The following is a 21,563-nucleotide window of genomic DNA, read 5'->3' on the forward strand; positions in this document are numbered from 1 at the left end:
CAGAGGGTCACCCTCCCTGGACTTCTACTTCGCTATTTTTCAAAGACAGAGAAGTCAGTGATTTGCTAATAACCTCATCTATCCCAGATCCAGAAATAATGCTCCTAAGTTTGTCTTTTATCATTCAATAATTTAAGAAAAATAATACATAAAATGCTTGCCACTGTTTACAAAACGGTAAATGATTGCATTGCAAAAAATATTCTGAACTGTTTTGTAAAAAAAAAAAAAAAGAATCCAAAACAACAACAACATTAAACAATCTACTTTATTCCTATTACTTCTTATTGAGTCAAACAATCACCCCTCTCCCGGTCAGCCATGCAATCTCCTGTTCTTTATTATTGAGAATATTTATGCTGACTTGTGTGGTTGTAATGGTTATTTCTAGAACACAAGTCTGTCCGTCTTATGCCTATGCCCTCCTTTGCATTCTCATTTAACCTGACGATTTCCAAACCCATTGCATGTTTCTGAAATTAGCAAAATCTGCAGGGTGAGCCCTAGCACTGTGATGCCTGGTGAGCCACAGCCTATGCTCCAAGTTCAATGCCATTTTGTATACCCATCTGTCACTGCAGTGGTACTTCAGCCTCAGGGGACCAGCTGTCCTCCAGGGTGGTGGGAGGAGGGGTGGTCAGTGCCTGCTGATGTGGCCACAGGTGTGGGACAACACTGAACACATGTTCTGGTGTCATTGAGCACGGAGGGCAAGAAGGAGCCGTTTGTCACAGGGACGCCACCCTAGAGTGGAATCACCCGAGCAGATGGCCGCCATCTCCTAGAGAAAGGCTCTGAGCCACAGGACTTCCTGCAGTGATGAGCCTGCCCTTCCTCTGCAAGGTCCAGTAGGGTAGCCATGGGCCACATGTTCTACTAAACACTGGAAATGTGGCTAGTGTTTTGTTTTGCTTTGATTTCAGTGGCCCTTTTGGCTAGTGGCCACCATATTGAACAGCATGGTTCTGGACTCATCTATACTTGAAATCTTGACTTGGGTGTTTTCTTGGCATCTCAGACCTTCTCCAGCCCCAGTCAACTTGGATTCTTCCATCCCAAACCTGGGCCCTCACCCCAGTGCTAATCACCTCCATTAACCAAACCACTCAGTTGCTCAGGTCAAAACCTCTCTTTCCCTGTGTGCCAACGTTTAATCCATCAGCGAAGTCTATCATCTGTGCAAGCCAACTCCAAATCTGTCCATCCTCGTGGGCCCCCAATGCAGGCCACCCCCCCCGTCACGTGCACAACAGCAATGGCCTCTTAACTTCCCCTGCTTCTGCTTTTGACCCCTTCATTTATCCTCCAATGGCAGCTGAACTGTCTACTGAGATGTAGACCAGCTTCTTCAGTCTTCCGCTTAAAACCCTGCAGCGGCTGCCCACTGCTCTCAGAACAGACTTGACAATGACCCGGGAGTCCCACCGAGACAGGGCCCCTGTCCACTTCCTGCTCCCCAGCACCCTCCAACAATGCCAGAGCCTCCCTTGGCCTCTTCAAACCTCAGCGCCTTTGCACTTGCTGGTCCTTCTGCCTGGAATGTTTTTTACCCAGTCCCTTTTTAAAATTTATTTATTAAGATTTATTTATTTGAAGGGCTGGTGTTGTGGCGTAGTGGGTAAAGCTGCCGCCTGCAGTGCCAGCATCCCATATGGGTGCTGGTTTGAGTCCTGGCTGCTCTACTTCCAATCCAGCTCTCTGCTATGGCCTGGGGAATCAATGGAAGATGGCCCAAGTCCTTGGGACCCTGCACCCATGTGGGAGACCTGGAAGAAGCTCCTGGCTTCAGATTGGCAGTTGCGGCCAACTAGGGAGTGAACCAGTAGATGGAAGACCTCTCTCTCTCTCTCTGTCTCTCTGCCTCTGTCTTTTAGAAGGCAGAGTGACAGAGAGAGGCAGAGACAGACCAAGAGAGATCTTCCCTAAATGCTCCTAACAGCCAGGGCTGGACCAGGCCAAAGCCAGCAGCCAAGAACTTCATCCGGATCTCTCATGTGGATGGCAGGAACCAAGGTGCATGGGCCATGATCTGCTGGCTCCTTGGGTGTGCATTAGCAGGAAACTGGATGGGATGTGGAGGCAGGACTCAACCCCAGGCACTCTGCATTGGGATGTGGGCTACCAACCAGCAACTCGCGGCACCACAACGTCCATCTCTACCCAGGCCTTCTAATGACGGCTCCTTTTCAGCTCCTCAAAGATGCCTCCCCTGGCCATCATCATCCAAATCTGTGGCTGCCACTCGGTCATAGCCTGCTGGGCTCAAACATGTTACTGATTCTGCTCTGTTGTGTAATACCTAACTACAGGATATTTCTATCTTGTTGTAGTACTTATTTATTTTTTTGACAGGCAGAGTGGACAGTGAGAGAGAGAGACAGAGAGAAAGGTCTTCCTTTTTGCCGTTGGTTCACCCTCCATTGGCCACTGCCTTCCTGGGCCACAGCAGAGAGCTGGCCTGGAAGAGGGGCAACCGGGACAGAATCCGGCGCCCCAACCGGGACTAGAACCCGGTGTGCCAGCGCCGCGAGGCGGAGGATTAGCCTGTTAAGCCACGGCGCCGGCCTTGTTGTAGTACTTATTGCCATCTGTAATGATTCTGTCCCCCCCAATGGCAGTTAAGTCCTGTGAGAGCAGTGACCAAGTATCTTTTAACCCCCGAAACACCAAGCATCATTCTAGGCATGGAATTGACAGGTGCACTGTGCGTGGGGTTGGAGAGAGGAACAGTGGGGGCGGGGGAGAGCCAGTCCTGCGAGCCTTGACCGCCTTTCTCGGAGACTGTCCTTTCCCAGCCGGCCTGTGTCCCAGTGCAGCCAGGACGAGCAGCCCACTGGCCCTGGCCCGGGGAAGGGGCAGCTGTGAGAGAACAGGGTGTCACTGCTCTCTAGCTCCTCCCGGGGGCAGGCGGGTCTGCCTGCGAGGGCCCAACCATGTTGCAATCCAGGTTCTAAAATGCCCACCTGGAAGCTGGACCTGGGAGGACACGCGAGCCCCCTGTTTGAGTTTAACCCACCTGTTCTGCTTTACAGATCTCACAGGCTCTCAGGGCTGCCACTCAGAGCAGGTGGGGCACAATGCTCCACCTCCAATCCAGGTCCCTGCTACTATGTGTGGGAAAGCAGCCCAAGATGGCCCAAGTCTTTGGGCCCCTGTCACCCACATGGGAAACCTGGATAGAGTTCCAGGCTCCTGGCTTTGGCCTGGTCCAGCTCCAGCCATTGTGGCCATTTTGGGAGTAAATCCACAAATGGAAGATCACTCCATTCCGCTCCCCCCTAAACACTCCCCATAACTCTTTCACATAAATAAATCTTATAAAAAAGAAAGAAAGAAACCATAATTCCAAGAGGTAAAGCCACAAGTCATTAAGAGGCTGAGCTGGGGTCGGGCCCAGTCTTTGGGCTCCAGACTCCAGGCTCCCTCGTCTGTCCCAGGGCAGCAGGTGGGCTTCCAGTCAGTATCCCCTGCGCGAGTACTCCGGGCCGAGCCCACGCTGGGAGCCTGAGGATGCCGATTCCTTCTGAACTCCCCGAGTTCTGCCCACCCAGCCACTCTGAGTACCTCTGGCTTGCCCATGTTTATTTCCTCTGCCCTTGGCCTTCTAGGATAGCAGGTAGCAAACTGAGCCGCTTAGGGGACTGGCTAGAAATGCAGATTTCAGGGGTATTGCCTCTAGAAAGTCTGATGTAGCAGGTTGGGGAGTGGCCCAAGATTTTAAAAATTACACAGACCTATCACCTTATGCAAGTCTTCAGTTACACGTGGTCTTTGTCCCCTCAAGGGAAGAAACATACTTTTCACATGAGTCAGCAGCATGGCATCATTTTTGTGGTTCCCTGGTGCACAGTTATGTCCCTTCCATGGCAGGGGCTCAGGGGTGGGAGGGGCCGGAGTTGTCCGGTGATATCTGTCCCGGGGGAATAGTGTCCCTCCCAAGTTCACGTGTACCCAGGACCCGTGCATGTGACTCTCTGGGAACACGGTCTCTGATACGGTCAAGTTGTAATCACACAGGGTCAGGCTGGGCTCTAACTTGAGCAGACTAGTATCCTCCCAAGAAGAAGGACATTGTGGGGACACAGAGAGCTACAGGGAAGAGCACGTGCAAGGAAGGAGGCAGAGACTGGGGGGTTATGTCTGCAAGCCAGGGGACAGCCGCCTTGCACGCAGCCCCCAGAAGCCACCAAGCCGGCGATGTCAATGTTAGATGCCTCCCAAGACTGGGAGGGGACATGTTTCTGTCACTTGGAGCCACCCAGTCTGTTGATGCGTTGTGACAGCGAACCTGGGAAACTCAGCTTCAAAAAAAAAAAAAAAAAAAAAAAAAAAAAAAACCCTGGAAAACGATCCTTGGCTGCAGATCTCTGTTCATGTGCGGTTACTTTGCTTTTCCACTCAGCCTTGAAGAACAAACCTGTGAGTGATTTTCACAAAGTAATCGCGTAGTATTTGTTCCCAACTTGTGTTAGGAAAAATTTCAAAGAGGCAGCAAAGCTGGAAGACTCGCACCAGGAACACCTGCATGCATTCTGCCTGGAGTTCACCACCCAAGCCTGCTGCTTCTAATTTATTTATTTGAAAGGCAGAGTTACAGAGAGAGGAGAGACAGAGAGAGATCTTCCATCTGCTGGTTCATTCCCCAAATGGCTGCAGCAGCCAGGGCTGGGCCAGGCTGAAGCCAGGAGGCAGGAGCTTCTTCCAGGTGTCTCCTGTGAGTCTCTCATGTGGGTCAATAAAAATAGATGCCTGGGACTTTGCAGGGTGAGGGAAATGTTCTGTATCTTGACTGGGGCACTGGTAGGAGGAGGCATGGAACTGTCACAATGTATCAAGCTATACTTTGAGATCAGTACTTTTTTTCTTTTTACAATATGAAAATTATGCTCAATGGAATTAGGAAAGGAGGCTAATAAATTTAACACTGATTTCATAAACACAATTCCAAGAGTTGGACTGTGATCTATGCAAACCTTCAAAAGCTTGCTTCTTAAAAAGAAACAGCAGGGATTGGCACTGTGGCATAGCAGGTTAGGCCTCTGCCTCTGATCCTGGCATCTCATTTGGGTACCGGTTTGAATTCTGGCTGTTCCACTTCCGATCCAGCTCCCAGGTAATGTGCCTAGGAGAGCAGCAGAAGATGATCCAAGTGCTTGGGCCCCTGCGTCCCCTTGGGAGACCCAGAAGAACCTTTGGGCTCCCAGCTTTAGCCTGACTCAGTCCTAGCCATTGTGGCCATTTGAGGAGTAAACCATGGATGGAAGATCTCTCTCTCTCTCTCTCTCTCTTTGTCTCTCCTCCTCTCTCTGTGAGTCTGTCTTTCAAATAATTTCTTTTTAAATATTTATTTATTTGAAAGGGAGAGTTACAGAGAGGCAGAGAGAGAGAGAGAGAGAGTCTTCCATCCACTGGTTCGCTCCCCAGATGGCCGCAACAGCTGGAGCTATGCCAATCCGAAGCCAGGAGCTTCTTCCAGGTGTCCCACACAGGTGCAGGGACCCAAGGACTTGGGCCATCTTCTACTGCTTTCCCAGGCCATAGCAGAGAGCTGGATTGGAAGTGGAGCAGCTGGGACTCAAACTGGCGCACATATGGGATGCCAGCACTGCAGGTGGTGGCTTTACCCACTATGCCACAGCGTTGGCCCCTCAAATAAAATTTTTTTGTTAATGTCCTCAAACAACTCTGATCCCATATGGTTCTAGTCCCAGCTACTCCACTTCTGATCCAGCTCTCTGCTGTGGCCTGGGAAAGCAGTAGAAGATGGCCCAAGTGCTTGGGCCCCTGCACCCATGTGGGACATCTGGAGGAAGCTCCTGGCTCCTGGCTTCGGATCGGCCCAGCTCCAGCTGTTGAGATCATTTGGGGAGTGAACTAGTGGATGGAAGACCTCTTTCTTTCTTACTCTGCCTTTCAAATAAATAAATCTTAAAAAAAGAAAAAAAGAAAAAAAGATGGGGAATGAGCATCACCTCCATTGGCCAGCAGAACAGGAAGCGTGAGGTTTGCGAGCCTTTCCAAAACAAGGGCCGTGCCAGGGTCTGCACCAGCAAACACGGCTGCTCCCCGACCCTCCTAGCTGCCTGCCAGCCACACACACAGTGCCTGACCTCCAGGCCTCTCCTCCAATCACAAGCTCCAAACACAGAGCAGGAAAGGTACCTGGGACCCACCCAAACTGAGTTCGAAGGGCAAAGCTGCTTCCATCCGCTTCCTCCACACCCGTCACCCCCTGCGCCCCCAGGCTGGAATCACGGCCATTCCATGACTGCTTGGACAGACTCTGCTTTGGACACGTGGCCCCGTGGCCAGGGGGTCTGCCAACTGTGTGGTTCCTGTGACTTCCTCCCTGCTCTGCCCGCATGACCTCAGGGCCCAGTGCAAGTGAGGCAGCCCCCTGCAGCGGAGTCGAGCCGCAGTTAGGTTCCCCATGACCAACAACACAGCCCTGAAGGACGCCCAGCTCCTGCCCTGCCTTTTCTTTGTCTAGTGGGGCAGGATCTTGGCTGGGATGGAAGAGAAGCAGGAACATATCTACGGACTAACATCTAAGAAAAAAAATTATAATTTCATTGGCACCAAGTGGAGTCCCAAGCAGACCTAAATTCATATGTAAATGATTGATGTGTGATAAAGGTGGGTTTTTTAAAATTCAGTGGGAAGAGATTATTCCATAAATCAACCAAGACAACCTGTTGTCATGGAAATATAAACATCAAACAATCCCTACTTTGTTCCTTACAGGAAAAAAAAAAATTCAGAGAAGTAAGAAACTTCAGCACAAACAGATGAGAAGAAAAAGCATTGAGCATAAAACTATTGACAGGATTCCAAATATTTCTGGTTTTGTTTTTAAGAACTTAAAGTCCAGTTAGTCTTTCTAAAAATAAGACTTTTTTTAATTACATGGAAAATGTAAAAGTTTTTGTATGGATAGAAAAATTAGTTAAAAGATGAATGAAAAGTGGAGGGGAAATAGTAATATAGTAATGCATGTGGTGGAATATAAAGTAAAATCCTTTATACGTAGGGCATGATTAGAAATCAACAAGAAAAAGACCAGCTGTCCAGTGGAAAGACAGACCTGGCACATCAAAGAGCAGCTCAACAGAAACATGCAAATCGCTTAAAACAATGAAAAGACACTGAATCTCTCGCTCATGTTTTATAAAAATGTAAACAGGGAGAAACTGTTTTCCTTATAGGCCAAAATGAAAACCACTGATAAGAGCATTCACAAGAGGGTGCAGAAATAGACACGCTTCCACGTTTTTGGAGGGAGCACGATTTAGACGGCCATTTGGCGATCTCCATCAAAATTCAAAACGTGTATCATTTTGGTTCAGAAATTCCAAAGCTACGACTCTACATTTTACAGATTTATTCACACACATATGCAAAATGAGCCCGTACGCTGCTATTACAGTGTTGACGTAATAGAGAAAACCATCAATAGGAGCAGCTGCTGTTAAAAAGAATGACGTAAACCAACACTTCCAAGATGGAAGATGTACAGAATAAGTCATTACCAGGAAAAAAAGCGGCACGTTGCCAAGCAGTGTGTACCGTATGATTCCTGAACGTGGGAAATTAAGAGAACAGTTGTGTGTGCATGTGTAGAATGTTCCTGTGAGGCTACACGAGGGGCTGTTGATGGTATTTACATATAGAGGGACTAGGGTGGGAGGGACACTCCTTTTCCGTACTCTTAATGATCTAAATCTTTGTAAACTATGTTCACATGTAATTACGATGATAGAGAAGCCAAAGGAAAGTCCGTAGTCAAATTTAAAACATTTTAAAAAATTTGAGAGGTAGAGAGAACACCCCTCTGCTGGCTCACCCAGTAAGCCTGCAAGCCCGGGGGCTGCAGCTGGGAACTCCTAGGTCTGCACACGGGAGGCAGGGATTCAAGGACTTGAGCCAATGCCCGCTGCCTCCCAGGACCTGCCTTGGAAGGAAGCTGGAACCAGGAGACAGAGCCAGGAATCCAACCCAGGCTCTCTCATATGGGACCTCCCCCCACCCCGACCCAGTCTAATTTATCAACTGTGCGTCCCTTCCCCTGGACAAACAGTGCCGCTGAATATGATAAACACTCAACACGTATCTACAGTGAAATGCCTTTTTCAAGTCTTAACCAATGTCAATTACAATGACAGTTTCTGGGACACAGTGGACTTGAAAGAGCCCGGGACCAAGGTCCTTCCCAGCTGTATCTGGAATAATCCAGGGGTGCCCTCCTCAAGGTCACAGTCTTGGCTACGTGCAAGGCTTACCAAAGAGAGAGCGCTGCCGGGGTTGGCACCGAAGTTCATGCCTCTCTTGGTCCCTGGCTTTATCAGACCCACCCTCCCCATCGCATCTGGCAGCTTCTCCCGGAAACAAGCTCCAGACCCCTGACGTCTCTTCTGGGACACGCTTAGAAAACTTGGTGCCAGGAACTCCAGGATTCATTTGCCTCTGTAAGGGGGTTTCCATGTCAGTCCTCACTCCTCCAAACGTGCACACACAGGCTACCTTCCTGACCCGTAACTGCCTGCCTCTCTCCAAGTCAGATCTGAAGACACCAGTGTGGCCACTGAGACGGCGCTTCCTTCTGCAGGGGGCAACAGGACTTTGGCTGATTGGCTGAGATCTGCTCCAGCTCCACCCAGGCCACAAGCTGAGCGTGCTGTTGTGGGCATGTTGAGTGCAGTACAGGAAGCAACAAGAAGGGCCCACTCCTTTGTTTTTTTCCCCTTCCTGCTAAAGACTCTGCCCTTAAACCTGTTGGATGAGCCGAGATGCACCACTGGCATCCCTCTCAGGGATACTCATTGAAAGACCAAAACAAGCAAAACCCAGATTACAAGAACTTTGCCAACGTCCTTCTTGCCCTTGTAGGCTCACCTCTGCCAGTCTGGCACCGCAGTCGGCGATGGCATCACTCAGGGTCACCACCACGCAGGCCAGAAAGCGCACATGACGACGGCTGCCCACCAGAGGAGCTGCAGGGCCCACTGGGGTCCGCGCTATCTTGCCCAGACAGCCGAGGGAGGACTCGCAGCAGCCGCCTGCCCGTCAGGAGTCCCAGACTCCTCCCCGGCTCTGCTGCAGCCCCAGGGCAGGCTTTAGGGGAAGAAAATGGAGTCCTACAAAGTCACCTGGCCCTGAACGCCCCAGGACAACAGGAATGGGAACCTTGGCCTTGGCAGCTGCCTGCCTGACCTGACAAGCCCCTTCCACATCTCTAGGATCAGACTGAACTGCCTACGCCCCAGGTGCCCCTGCTTCTCTCCACAGCGTAGGCCAGACACGAATGATCCCCAGAACATCAGGCCCCTTAGGGAGCGCTTCGGGGGCCACAGGTCACCCCCATCGCAGGTCCCCCACTGATCCGGCGTGTTTCCCAGGCCCCACTGCTCATGCGGGAAGTAGGTCTTTGGCCTGGCTAAATTAGCGCCGTCTACATTCAATACTCCAGAGCCAGTGTGGCAAGCCAGGACCCTCCCCGACCCTCTATGTGCCCGTGATTACAGAGGAAGCTTTGGAAGCCAACACCTGGCCCCGTCTCACACTCGGACCTCCAGCCCCTCACCCTGTGGAGGGGCAGCTGCCAGGAGGTCACAGTGTTGAACCCACGGATTAATCAGTAACTGGCTGCTCGGTGAAGGAGTCACGTGGCCAGGGGAGGAGCGCCTGCTCCCCTGTGGAAATCGCCCTCACCCCTCGCACACACATCATCGTCCTGGAAGGCAAAGCACATTGAGGAGACCCAGAACGCACAGATTCAGCCGAGGGTCCTTCCCCTCTCTCCTCAGAGGCCAAAATTCAGCCCAGCGAGAGGGGTAAGAGGGGACCCGGAATCGCACGTCATCCCCCCCGCCCCACAGCTCCAAGACAAGCGCGTTTCCTGCTTGGCCGAATCCCATGCCCGAGATTCCTCTCCACTGGGTACACAGTGGAGGTCCTGGGCTCCTGCAGCCCCCAGACCCCAGGATCTCTCTGAGCTACAGCTTCCTACAGGTGTCCCACCTACTTGGAAATATTCACACGGGAACCGACATGGGAAATTCTTTGGGACATAGGAACTGCTACACAAACTTCACTACTGGTTCCACATCGTTATCCAAGTGTGCGTTATCTGGGGGCCAGATTCAAGCTGCAAAGGGCAGCAACAATCATCTTCGCACGCCAATATTCCTGAGTCATTGGATCGCTCATCCCCGCTGAAGCACTGACCACCTGCTCTCCCAACTTTGCCCCGCCCACCTGGGCAAAGTATTCTTTGATGACAGGAAGTTGGCTATCATCGGACAACATACAGTATAACACAAGGGAAACTGAAAATCAACCCAAAACAGTAGAGGAAATTTCATGACATCAATGCAGCCAGAGAGAACTGCTTGGCTCACAATGTCATTGCCAAGCACGGATCTGGCAAAGTTGACACTGAAAGACAGGTCATCGACAAAGGGTTAGGGCCTTCAAAGGAGGTTGACTCATTGATCAAAGGATCCAGAGAGCCCCTCAGCCTGTGAATACACTCGTAAGGGGGACCCTCTTTATACTCGCTCACAGGATGGAGCGCTTGCACACAGCTGTATCGGAGAACCACAGGTACGTGGAAAGAACGCTACCGACTATTTGCCGACTGAAGGATCGGAGCACAGCTGCCATCTTCATTTTGAATGCTTGCTCATTCCTTGGTTTGAGATCATCAATTCTCCTCCAGACCCTGTCCCTTCATGTACAAAATTTCGATTCTGTACCTTAAGTGATGTTTTATTCTAGGATCCACGAGGCTTCATACTTAGGCCCAAGGAACAACCAGAACTTCTTCCCGCACCCTGACTCTGACCAACATAAGCTCTTAACTTGGGGCCCCAGAGGACCGTGGCCCAGACGAGGCAAAGCAGCGCGCAGGCCGGTCTGGTCTTTTCCCCGACTGGGGGCCACACAGGGTCCTGGAAGCTGCAACGTTCTGTCCAGCGTGGGTGCCCCTTAGCCCTCCACAGCAGCCAGTCTCAAAGCGTAGGCCTTGACCTGACTTTGCCGTTTCTTAGGTGATGTCACGTTTCATAGACTTGCCTCATTACAGGAGACAGAGGGCCACTCGTCTTACGTAAGGGCCTTGAGCAGCCGCAGGTTTCGGTATTGAGGGGTTTGGGAATGCAGACCCTCAGAACAGAGGGACGACTGTACGAAGACACGGGGCCCTGAGAAAGCGATCGGGTCGGAGGGCTCTGCCCTTGGGAAGGAATTAGCGTCCCTACAGAAGGGCTGGTGGGAGTGTGCCATGTGAGGACACGCGGCCGGGGTCACCCTGGAAGCAGAGAGCAGCCCGCACCAGACAGCAGATGTCATCTCAGACTTTCCAGCCTCCAGAACTGGGAAAGAGAAATTTCTGTTTACAGATAAATTAAAAAAAAAAAAAAAAAAAAAAAGCAGTAGGGGCTACTTAGGAGCACCTAAGTGGGTTGTTTTGGAATTTTGGCATTTGGCATTTATAATCTAAATCCAGCCATCTCTAGAGATTCCTAAACACTCGGATTCCAGGGGCCAGCGCCGTGGCATGACGCACGGACACAGGCTCCTTCTGGCAGGCTTGGGAACAGGTCCTAGAATACCCCGGATACGCACCCACTCAATACTCAAGGCAGCAGTCTGGGCTTCAGCCCCAGGGCGCTGGCTGCTGGGCTCACACCCGCATCCCCACGAACTCGGAGGCTGGCAACCACTCGTGTCCCAACCTTTTCAGAGCCTCCTCAACCCCGCAGGCCCCAGGGTCAACTCCTGGCTGGGACCTCAAGCTAACGGTCTTCCCATGCCCCAGGCTCCCTTGAAATGATATGGACGCCACACCAGCTACCTGCTGAGAAGGTGGGAAGAGCTCAAGGAAGTCATCGCTCTCATTGCAAAGCAAGCGCACAGCACGCACGTGCTGTTTCCACACTTCTGTGGTACTGGAATCTGGCCCCGTGGCCCCACACCTTTCCACGGCTTCTGACTGCCATCAGGTCCCACGTGTAACACTGAGCCTGCTACCAGGGCCCTTTCGGTCGCCTTTCCTATCATTTCCCATCTCTTTCACTGTCACAACCTTTGTTGGCGGTAAACCATGGGGACCGGGCGCGATGGTGCCGGGAGACAAGGCAGTGCGGTGGTTAGCAGTCTACACTGGCATCAACTGACGGCTCCAAGAGTGCGTACTGCAGTAGGTGACACACAGGCAATGATCGATGAGCGCTTACCGGGTTCTGCTTACCCAAAGTGCTACCAAAAATTCAAAGTCCATCCTCTAGTCTACAGCACTGGCAAACGTGAGCAACCCAGGATCATCACCTTAGCACAGCACAATGGAGGGGGGAGGGCAGGGGAGATGGGGGTAGGAGAAAGAAAGAAAAGAGGAAGAACTGGCATCTCTAGGGGAGAAGAGTTGGCTCAGGCCCCGGGGTGCCAGGGAGGGAAGGGCACCTCTCTAGGGGGAAGGGCTCCCTGGGGGACTCATCTTGGAGGTTAATTTGCATGAGAACAAGAAAACATCCATTAAATTATCTGTATTAATAAAGACTCCTAGCCCCCAGTGGGCACTGACAGGGTTGTGTCTCCAACTCTGGATCACCAAGGATTTGACATAACAGGATGCCAAAGAGAACTCCCAAGTATGAGGCGCACAACGCCAAGTTTCGCGAGGGTTGCCTGTATCCAGTCGGTTGGTGTCCAACTTTTTTCTGACCATGGGACTTGTTTTTCTTGGTGGGAAACGGCAGCTGGTGAGAGGGTGTTCGGTGCCTTCTGCCTGCCTTAGATGAGCAGCAACCCGAGAAGACGGAGAACCACTGTTCTCAAGCTTTGTGCGTTAAGGAAATGTGCAGGAAGAGATATTGGAAAGAGTAGGCAGGGCCAGAAATCCAGGTAAACTGAGGCATGTCTGTGATTGGCACAGTGGGCCTGGCCACATCTCTCTCAGCACCGTGGCTCTTAACTGGTGTTTTCTGGGGTTAACTTCACTTCAAACCCTTGCTAGGACTCAGCAGAGAGGTGACCTGCAGGAGTGCAGTATGGAAGACATTTTGCTGAACTCTCTCTGGCTGCAAAGAACTGAGGGCCAAGGCAGAAATGAGAGATACAATCGGTAGCTTCCATCTTTCCCATCAACTCCCAACCCTTTTAGCTACCAAAGAGGAAATGGGAGAGACTTCTGCTTTGCATTTTAATCCTTGAAGTATCTGGGATGTGTTAATATTACCACTTTCCCTTTCAATTAGGGGCTTAACCCATTAAGTCTCAAGTTTTCACAAATATCTGCAAATATTTCAAAGACATAACATTTATTTCAATAGAGGTGTATTTACTGCTCAATGTAAGTCTTTATGGGTGTCCTCTGTGTAGGACGACAGAATGGGTTAACTCAGTTCCCCAGGCAGTTCATTCAATTATCCAAATGCTTATCTTTTCTTGTTGACATGCACCTTGCGCCAGCACTATGTCCTAGAGACACCCAGATGAATCACACAGTTCTAGTCTCTCGAAGTATACAGTTTACTAGACAAGATAAGACATGGAATGATTGTACATTAAATAGGGAAGAATGTTGTAAATGCTGCAGAATTGGTACAGGTGAAGTGCCGTGAGTCTAAGAGAAGGACGGACAGTTTTAGACGACGATGTATGCGGAATCTCTGTTGGAGAAAAGAAAAGCAACTGAGCTGGACTTAGGATCAGGCGAGAGGGAGCTGCTGAAGGCCTAGGAGCACTGCCGCCACCTGACCAAGTTCTCTGTGGAAAGATTCCGAGGCAGTGAGGTGCAGGGGGAGACCTGCCCGGGAGTCGCCGCAGGAATGAGCACAGCAGGGCTCTGGCCAAAGTAGGGCAGTGTGGGGGGCCGTTATGGAAGGAAGACTAAGGCGTCTCCGGCTCCTCCTTTTCTACCTACTCCTCATTTCCCCCCTTCAAACACCTATGGATTCTCTGGGGCGGAGCAAGCAACGGAGACGGTTGCTGTTAAGAGTGGGGAAAAACACTGGTAATCTCCCAGACAATACGGGCTGAAAATTGTTGTCCAGCAGAGTGCACGACTCTGTTCAACAGAAGTTGAGAGACAGGCAAGCCCTCCCCTGAGGGTAGCGGTGTAGGACAGTGGCCAGCTCTGGGAGCAGGCGGGTGCCCACCACAGGCACCGGAAGAGTTCTACATCCTGGCCTGGGTGATGGCAGCAGAGGGGTCTACCTCTATCCCACCCCCAATGCCCAGGTCCCAACACCTGCAACCTGTGACTACATCACCCTCCTTGTCACACGGGACTTTGCTCTTGTGGGGAAGGGTCTTGAGCTTGGGAGATCATTCCAGTGGGCCTAAGGTCATCACAAGCATCCTTCACGTGGAAGAGGCAGGCAAGGAGAGAAGGCAGCAACAGAAGCAGTGGCCCAGGTGAGGAGACGGCTGGCTGGCTGGGGGCCACCAGCCAAGGCAGGCAGGCAGGCAGGCAGGCAGGCAGATTTCTCCAAGAGGCAGGTCACAGACCCTGCCCCAGAGCCTCCACAAGGAAGCGGCCCTGCGGGTTTATTTTTGACTTCTGACCCCCAGGACTGTGAGGGAGTACGCCTGTACGGCTTAAGTCATTCAGTTCATGCTGACTGATCACAGGAGTAACAGAAAATGAGAGCAGGTGGGAAACTGACAAGGCAAGGCATCCAGCAGGCACGAGGAGAGCGAGCATCAGGGAGGCGATGATAAGTGGGCCAAGAGCTGCCCCCCAGCCGGGTAAGGCAAGGTGAGAACCGATGGCCAGGGGCAGGGAGATGGTGTCCGTGACCCTGGCAAGGGCTGTTCCAGTGGTGTGGTGGGTTTCAGAGAGAACAGGGTGGGTGCTTGTCACCTGTGTGTCTGAATGAGCGAGGTCCACCTAAGGACGGCTGATGAGTGTGCGCCCTGAGACAGTGGGGGAGGGGGTGTGATGGAAGCTGCACAGGCATCGCCTTGACCTCTTCCCGGACGTATTTCCAGAGTTGCTTTTTTGATTTCCCCCAGGGAATCCTAAATCCTGACCTCTTCTCACCCCTCCTACTTCTCAGTCCCAAAGCCTCTCCATCCAGTGGATCCTGGGTGTGGCCACAGAACACTCCAGGGACCTGTGTTTTCCACGGGGTGGGCACGGAAGCCTGATGACCTGGTCCCTGAGTGCTCCACCAGCGGGCCCTGGGTCATCCTCCCGAGACAGCAGACTGAGCTGGTGCTGCAGCAGGCCGGGGGCTGGCAAGTCCCTGGCAGGTGGGGCTGAAGGGTGACTGCTGATTGGCCAAGCCAGCCCCACTGGGAGGCCCTCTTTGGGCCACGTGACCCTCACTCTCTTCAGTGAGCCCCTTCCTCCCTCTTTGCGCTGCAGTGGGGCGGATGAGCAGGTTCGCCATGCACCGGCTTTAGTCTGAGCTCTCAGCTCAGCTGACTTCTAAGTGGGGTGTGCTTGAGGTGTTCCAAGGGGCCTGGGTGTGACCCCCTCCCAGGTCTTTGTGCACTGAGATCTCTATCATCCATCCCATTTAATTGCTCAGGTTCCGAAGCTCTGTTCAGATCCAAAAGCCTGGCCGAGCCAAAAGTGGCAGGACCTGTGCACTCTTCAGCTACTTGGAGCAGAAGTGCCCCATGGGACTAGGACATGGCACCCTGGACCTTCAGATATTGGGGTTACCCCAGCGCCACAGTGGGGGATTTGAGGCTTGCCTTCCTCCAGATAACTCTCCGGCCAGCACGGTCAGATGTTTGGCCCTGGAGGGACCACTCTGGGTCTGTGTGCACCAAGTGGGGGAGGATGAGCCTCTCTGACAGTTACCAGCCCCTCACTGGCAGGGTTGGGGTTGGCCCTGGTTGGACTGTGATGAACGCTGCGGCATTCTTATGAAAAAAAAAAAAAAAAAAAAAAAGCCCATTCCCATGTTTTTCACATACAAGTTCATTTCTCTCATCAATGCTAGAAAATGATCCACTGGGTGGGGGACTTAGGGGCACTGCTTTGTGTGTTCCTTAAAGTGTGGTCTACATGGCACTGGGGAGCGAGGGGGTTTCCAGGGTGAACATTTCTTTTTCAGTATTTTGGGTTTATTTTAAAGTGCACGTAAAACTAGTGATTTCTGGGAGTAGGTGTTTAGCCTAGTAGCTATGACGTCTGCACCCCACACCCGAGCGCCTGAGTTCAGTACCTGGTTCCGGTTCCAGACTCCAGTAATTGGGTCTGCATCACCCATGTGGGAGACCTGGATTGAGTTTGAGGCCCCTGGGTTCAGCCTGGTCCAGTGCCAGCATTGCAAGGCACATGGGGAGTGAACCGGTAGCCAGAAGCTGTGTCTCTCAAAAGAATTTCGAAACCCACGTATGATGTCATTGGCATTATCACCTAGGATGAGTAAATGATAGAATAAAAAGTGAGTCAATTAAAAGATAAATATTAAGTATAAGAGTTCAAGTGGAATGCCAATTCAGAAAGAACGGCAACAGTGATTCATCGATGACCAAAGCCTGGAAGACGCAGCACCCACAGTGTGGCGAGGGAGCTGAACGCGAAGTCCTTTCCCAGTCTCTGTTATGGAGAGTGCCAGCTGCAGCTCACATGAGCTTCATGGGCACCAACCAGCTGCCGGTGCTGCAGCTGGAAAAAGATTGCTCTTACCCAAGCTTGCGGTGAGCAGCAGGGGCAGGGAGCAGGCCCGGCTCAGCCGCAGCTCTTCCACTTGTTCCATGTGGGCAGCTCAACGTCCCCAAAGTCAAGGCCATGGCCACAGCAGATTGTGCCTCATCTCTTACACAGTATGTTGGTTGGTTCAGACAAGTTGGACTTGTTTTGTGTGTGTCTGTATGAGTGTGAATGTGTGTGTACATGCGGGGTGTGTGGCCCAGTGGTGAATGGGAGAAACAAATGGGACCAGGCCTTCTCCCTGGGAGAAGACAGTGGGTGGTCCCACCCAGGGACAAGGCTAGGGGAGGCCTCCTTGGAGGGCCACCATTCAGAATGAGCCCTGGCAGCAGAGCTGGCTCCTGGCACTTCTCTCCTGCTCCTGACCCTGGAGGCGGCTCTGACCTCAGGAACCGTGGGCAGTCCTGGGGTGGGGAAGGCAGCATGGGGGTCGCTGGAAGGTCCTGTCTTTATCCAGGCTTCTCCAGATTTGAGATAATGCTGTACCAGTTCCTGGATAAGAAACCTGCAGACAGAAGCCATCAGGCAACTGGAGTGTCTGGCTAGTGTGGCCAGTGGTCAAGTCTGGCCCCTGGGTTTGTAGATGTGCATGGTTTTCTCACATCCTTAGGCTGAGGCTGAGAAATGGGGATACTTGCAATATGGCCACACTGGAACTCTCGGGGTGACAAGGACTCTGAAGGTGTAGGAAGCAAATGCAGACTTGGCATGCCTTCTGGATCTGTCGTGAGGACGAGGTAAGGCAAAGCAAAGCAAAGCCAAAGCAAACTCCGGTGCTGGGTGGTTGGCGGAGCTAGGGGGTGGGGCCGTGGAGGGCAGCTGGCCAGGAGTGATATTCAGGATGGTGTTGGGAGGACAGGCCACACCCCGAGGCTCCTGACTGTAGGGGAGTTATGATGCATGGCCAGCCCCAGGAGCCATCACAAGCCTGGGAGTCTCTGGTACTCTGGTCTCATTTCTCTCACTCTATTTTACCTTTGTCCATGGCTGGACCTTCTACATAGTCAGCATGGCCTGGCATCAAGTGGCAACTTCCCAGATTGCATTGGGCTCCCACGGAGGGGCTTCCAACCACGCAATCTCCCAGATTCAGCCCCTTCAGCCTCGCCACCACAGTGCGACCCGAGTGGGAGCCTCCTGGCTGCCTCCTCCATTTCTTCCCAGCACCGCAGCCGGGACACCCTGCCAAAGATGCAAATCTGACCACACCACGCCCCTGCTTGAATCCCTTCCCCGGCTTCTCGGCAGTCTTAGAATCCAGTGCCTGCATGAACTGGCCCCTCTGACCTCCTCCCACCTCCCTCGCCTGGCCCACCCACTGCTGATCACATTGGTTTCACTTCCATTCTTTGACGGTGCCAAGTCCTTCCCCTGCAGAGCCCTCGCACATGCTGTTCCCTCTATGTGGAATGTCCTTCCCACCATGCTTTGTCTGGTTAAGCCCTGTCCACCAGTTAGCTATCATGTCAATGTCACTGTCTGGAGAAAGCTCTCCCCTCCAGATCCGCAGGCTGACAGCACCGTGTAACATGTAACGGTCATGGGACTAGCCTGCGAACACCATGAGAACATGAGCCATTTTCATTTTGCTCATGGTTCCTGCCTGCGCCTAGCACAGTGCTGTCGACCCACGGAAAAACAAGTGACTGGATACATGAAGAAGTATTAGCCAAAATGGCCTGCAGAGGAGCCACCTGGAGCAGCGAGTGGGCGGTCCTTCCAACCCAAGTTCTAAAGCACCTGCTGAGTCCACAGGGCAAGCAGGAGCTAGAAGCAGGGAACAACTCTTGGTTTGTATCCAAGCATGGTGGCCCCGCTGCCACCAGTCCTGCAGCCAAGACGGGGGAACTCCCAGAGTTAGTTGGCCTCTGGCCTGAGTCTACCTGGAGCCCTGTGGCCAGAGCTCCTCTCCCTGCCCGAGGATCCTTGGGTTGGAAGAGAGCCTTGATTTTGGCATTTCCACTGAGTAGCTGTCAGCTGTTTGACATTAGACGCATTTTGAGCTTTAGATTCCACAACCTAAAAGCAGGATAACCAAACCCACGGCAGGACCAGTCCAAGCCTGGAGGACCATGATGAGCATGGACCAGGTAGCCCGGCAAGGTTCACCAAATAGTCTGGGTTCAAGGTGCTCGCCCCTTAGCTTCAGCAGAACTGGCCACCCCCTTTCCTTTCTCTCTTCTTCTGCCCCCCCCCCCCAGCCAGTGCAGGACAAGAAAGGAGAGGAGCTCTTGGTTGGAGGACACAGTCCCCCCAAGTCACTGCCCAGACCTCTCCACCCACACAGGGTAGCCCTGGAACAGCCCCGCCAGCACCAGGAAATCCAAGCTCTGGGAAAAGACCTTCTGAGCCAGGGCTGTTGGAAGCAGGAGCCGGATGGGATGGGGAGGGGGCGGTAGGACAGGTGAGCCTTGGAATCTATTACTCACACAGGAATGGAGAACAATTGTAAAGAGGGAGAGGGTGAAAAAAGAAGAGGAAGGAAAGGCTGGGAGCGCGGGGGAGCTGGGGCCAGGACTTGGGGACCCAGGCCGTAAGAAGGTAGGGGTTGCAGCAGGAGCGACTTGGGAGGAGGTGGGGGAGTTTGTGGGTCAGGGAAAAGGCTGGCAGAGCAGGCTGGTGGAGAGGAAGGGGACCGTGACCTGTTACCTGGAGAGAGGACAGGGGAGTGGAGCGAGGGAAGGGCCGACGCTGTCACCTTGGGTCCTCCTGGAGGGGGGAGGGCAGGCGAACGGGGCTCGCCCGGGAGCGCCTTGGGGGAGGGGTGGGCGGGAGCGGGGCGCGGGTGGGTGTGACCCCCGGCCGGCTGTACCTGCGGCTCCCCGCGCAGCTCGCCCACGTAGTACTGCTCCAGCCAGCGGCGCGCGTTGGCCGAGTGCCTGTGCGGGGGCCCGTCCAGGTCTGCGCTGATGTCCTGGCCGGCCCGCGCCCGCAGCAGCTGCTCGCCCCCCGGGTGGTGCCGCGCGAAGCCGGTGAGATCGTAGAGGCGGGCCCCGCGGCGGACCCAGCAGGCGCCGGCCGCCAGGCGCCGCTGGACCTCGGCGGGCGAGAAGGAGGCGGCGGGGGGCGGAGCGGGGGCCATGGCGCGAGAGCGGAGCTAGCAGCTCGGAGCCCGGGCGTCTGCTCGGCGGCCGCCCAGCGCGCCTCTAACATCGCCGGGGCCGGGGCCCGGGCGGTCGCCGCGGGCCGGCCGCCACCGCACCTGCTCATTTGCATGCCGCTTTCCCATTGGCCGTTCCGCGGGACGCGGCCGGAGCCCAGAGGGCCCCCGCAGCCCATTGGCCGGCAGGAAGGCCCGGCAGACCCGAGCGGGGAGGGCCGGGCACGGATGCTGCCCGGCAGGTGGCCCTGGCCAGGTAGAGGGCGTGCCGGCCAGGTGTGTCCCGTAGCAGGAGGAGGGCGAGCGCATGCGGGCGGAGCAAGTCTCCGGTGGCAGGCGGCTGTCTGGACGGACGTCCTTGGCGACTGCCTGCTTGCTGTAGCTTCAACTAAGAAAAGCTTTGGATCCTCTGCCTGCAGGAGGGGTCCAAGAGGGGGAGCGAGGGCCTGGGATCAGGTGAGAGAGGCAACTTCCCTCGGGTGCAAGCTTTAGGGCGCCCCAAACTCAGCACATCACAATAACCTCAAAGTTATATTTTCAGAGATTCTGCCGTTACCCAACGTGGATGTACTTAAAGCCACTGAACAGTAAAAAATGGATGAGGTGGCAGGTTTATATTATGTGTATTTTACTGTGTGTGTGTGTATATATATATACATATATATATATACTTACTTCATATATATTTCATATATATATAATGGAGGACTTTTAAAAGCCATATTGGCAACTATGGGGTGGGATGCACATTGCTTGCCTTTGTCAATAAAGCTGTTTTGGACCGTGTCTGGGATTGGTGAAGCAGAGTGATGCAGGTGCAGGGTTGGATCCTGTCTTTCATTAAGACGTGCATATCTCACTTACTGTGGAGCTTTTGCATTAATTTTGAATTCTTAAAAGATTGCATTAAAATATTTCTTTATTATCAAATTAAAAAAAATTTTTTTTGAATACCCTTACATTTTGCACCCAGGGCCAGTGTCTTACTCTCTCCCACAGTCCTGGGCCCTGTGGGAGGACCCTGAGGTGGGGAACAGAGCACACTGTCTGCATTTTTAGAGGGGGAAATAGGGCTGCAGGGGATGCAGGCTGGCATGCGCTTACCACAGTTGTGTTTAGAACAGCGAGGAGCCGCACACAGCTTTGCTTGCCCGGCCACGGGAGATTCCCTGACACCCACAGTTTGCAATCAAAGGCTTCTGTTGTGGAGGCTACCCCATCCAGGTGGCCGTTGTTCCTCCCAGGGAAAGGTACTGCTGGCTCGCTCGGTCTCTGCCCCGCTGGAGAAGGCCTCTGTGCCAGGCCAGGGCTGTGTGGGAAGCCTGGCCTAGAGGCCCCCGGGACCACCCCAGCAACAGAAACGCCCAGCATCAGACTAGCTGCCCTTTCCTGCCCAGCCCTCTCTGTTCTCACCCTCGGGGAGTGGGCAGGAGTTCTGCCCGGCTCCGGCTCTGCTGTGGAGCAGCTGTCGCTCAGCCAGGGGCGCCCTACCTCTGAACCCTGCTTCTCGCAAGCAGTGAACACATATCTAGTGGCCGTCCTCCACTGCCAGGGTCTGTGGGAGAGCCCCGGCTGGATCTCTCACTATTGCCTGAAACTATCATTGCCTGAAGGCAAACAACCTGGCCATCCATTCAGAACTGTAGCAGCCTCTCTCCTCTCTCCCCCTCTCCCTCCCCATCACCTCCTCTCTCTCCCTCTCTCTGTTTCTCCCTTTCTCTGTTTCTTTTCCTCTTCCTTTTTAAAACATTTTATTTTACTTATTTGAAAGGCAGAGTTACAGAGAGAGAG

General features: G+C 53.1%; 1 protein-coding gene across 1 annotated transcript in view; it reads right to left on the bottom strand.

Annotated features, from left to right (window-relative positions):
- The window catches only part of FA2H (fatty acid 2-hydroxylase), a 52,857-nt gene extending 33,103 nt beyond the window's left edge, over nt 1–19,754 (bottom strand). The window contains exon 1 of the mRNA XM_062176959.1: nt 19,485–19,754. Coding sequence (XP_062032943.1) covers nt 19,485–19,754 — 270 coding nt within the window. The remainder of the gene's footprint in view (nt 1–19,484) is intronic.
- Nucleotides 19,755–21,563: the final 1,809 nt, after the last annotated feature.

This window comes from Lepus europaeus, chromosome 19 (assembly GCF_033115175.1).
Source record: "Lepus europaeus isolate LE1 chromosome 19, mLepTim1.pri, whole genome shotgun sequence".
NCBI classification, from domain to species: Eukaryota; Metazoa; Chordata; class Mammalia; order Lagomorpha; family Leporidae; genus Lepus; species Lepus europaeus.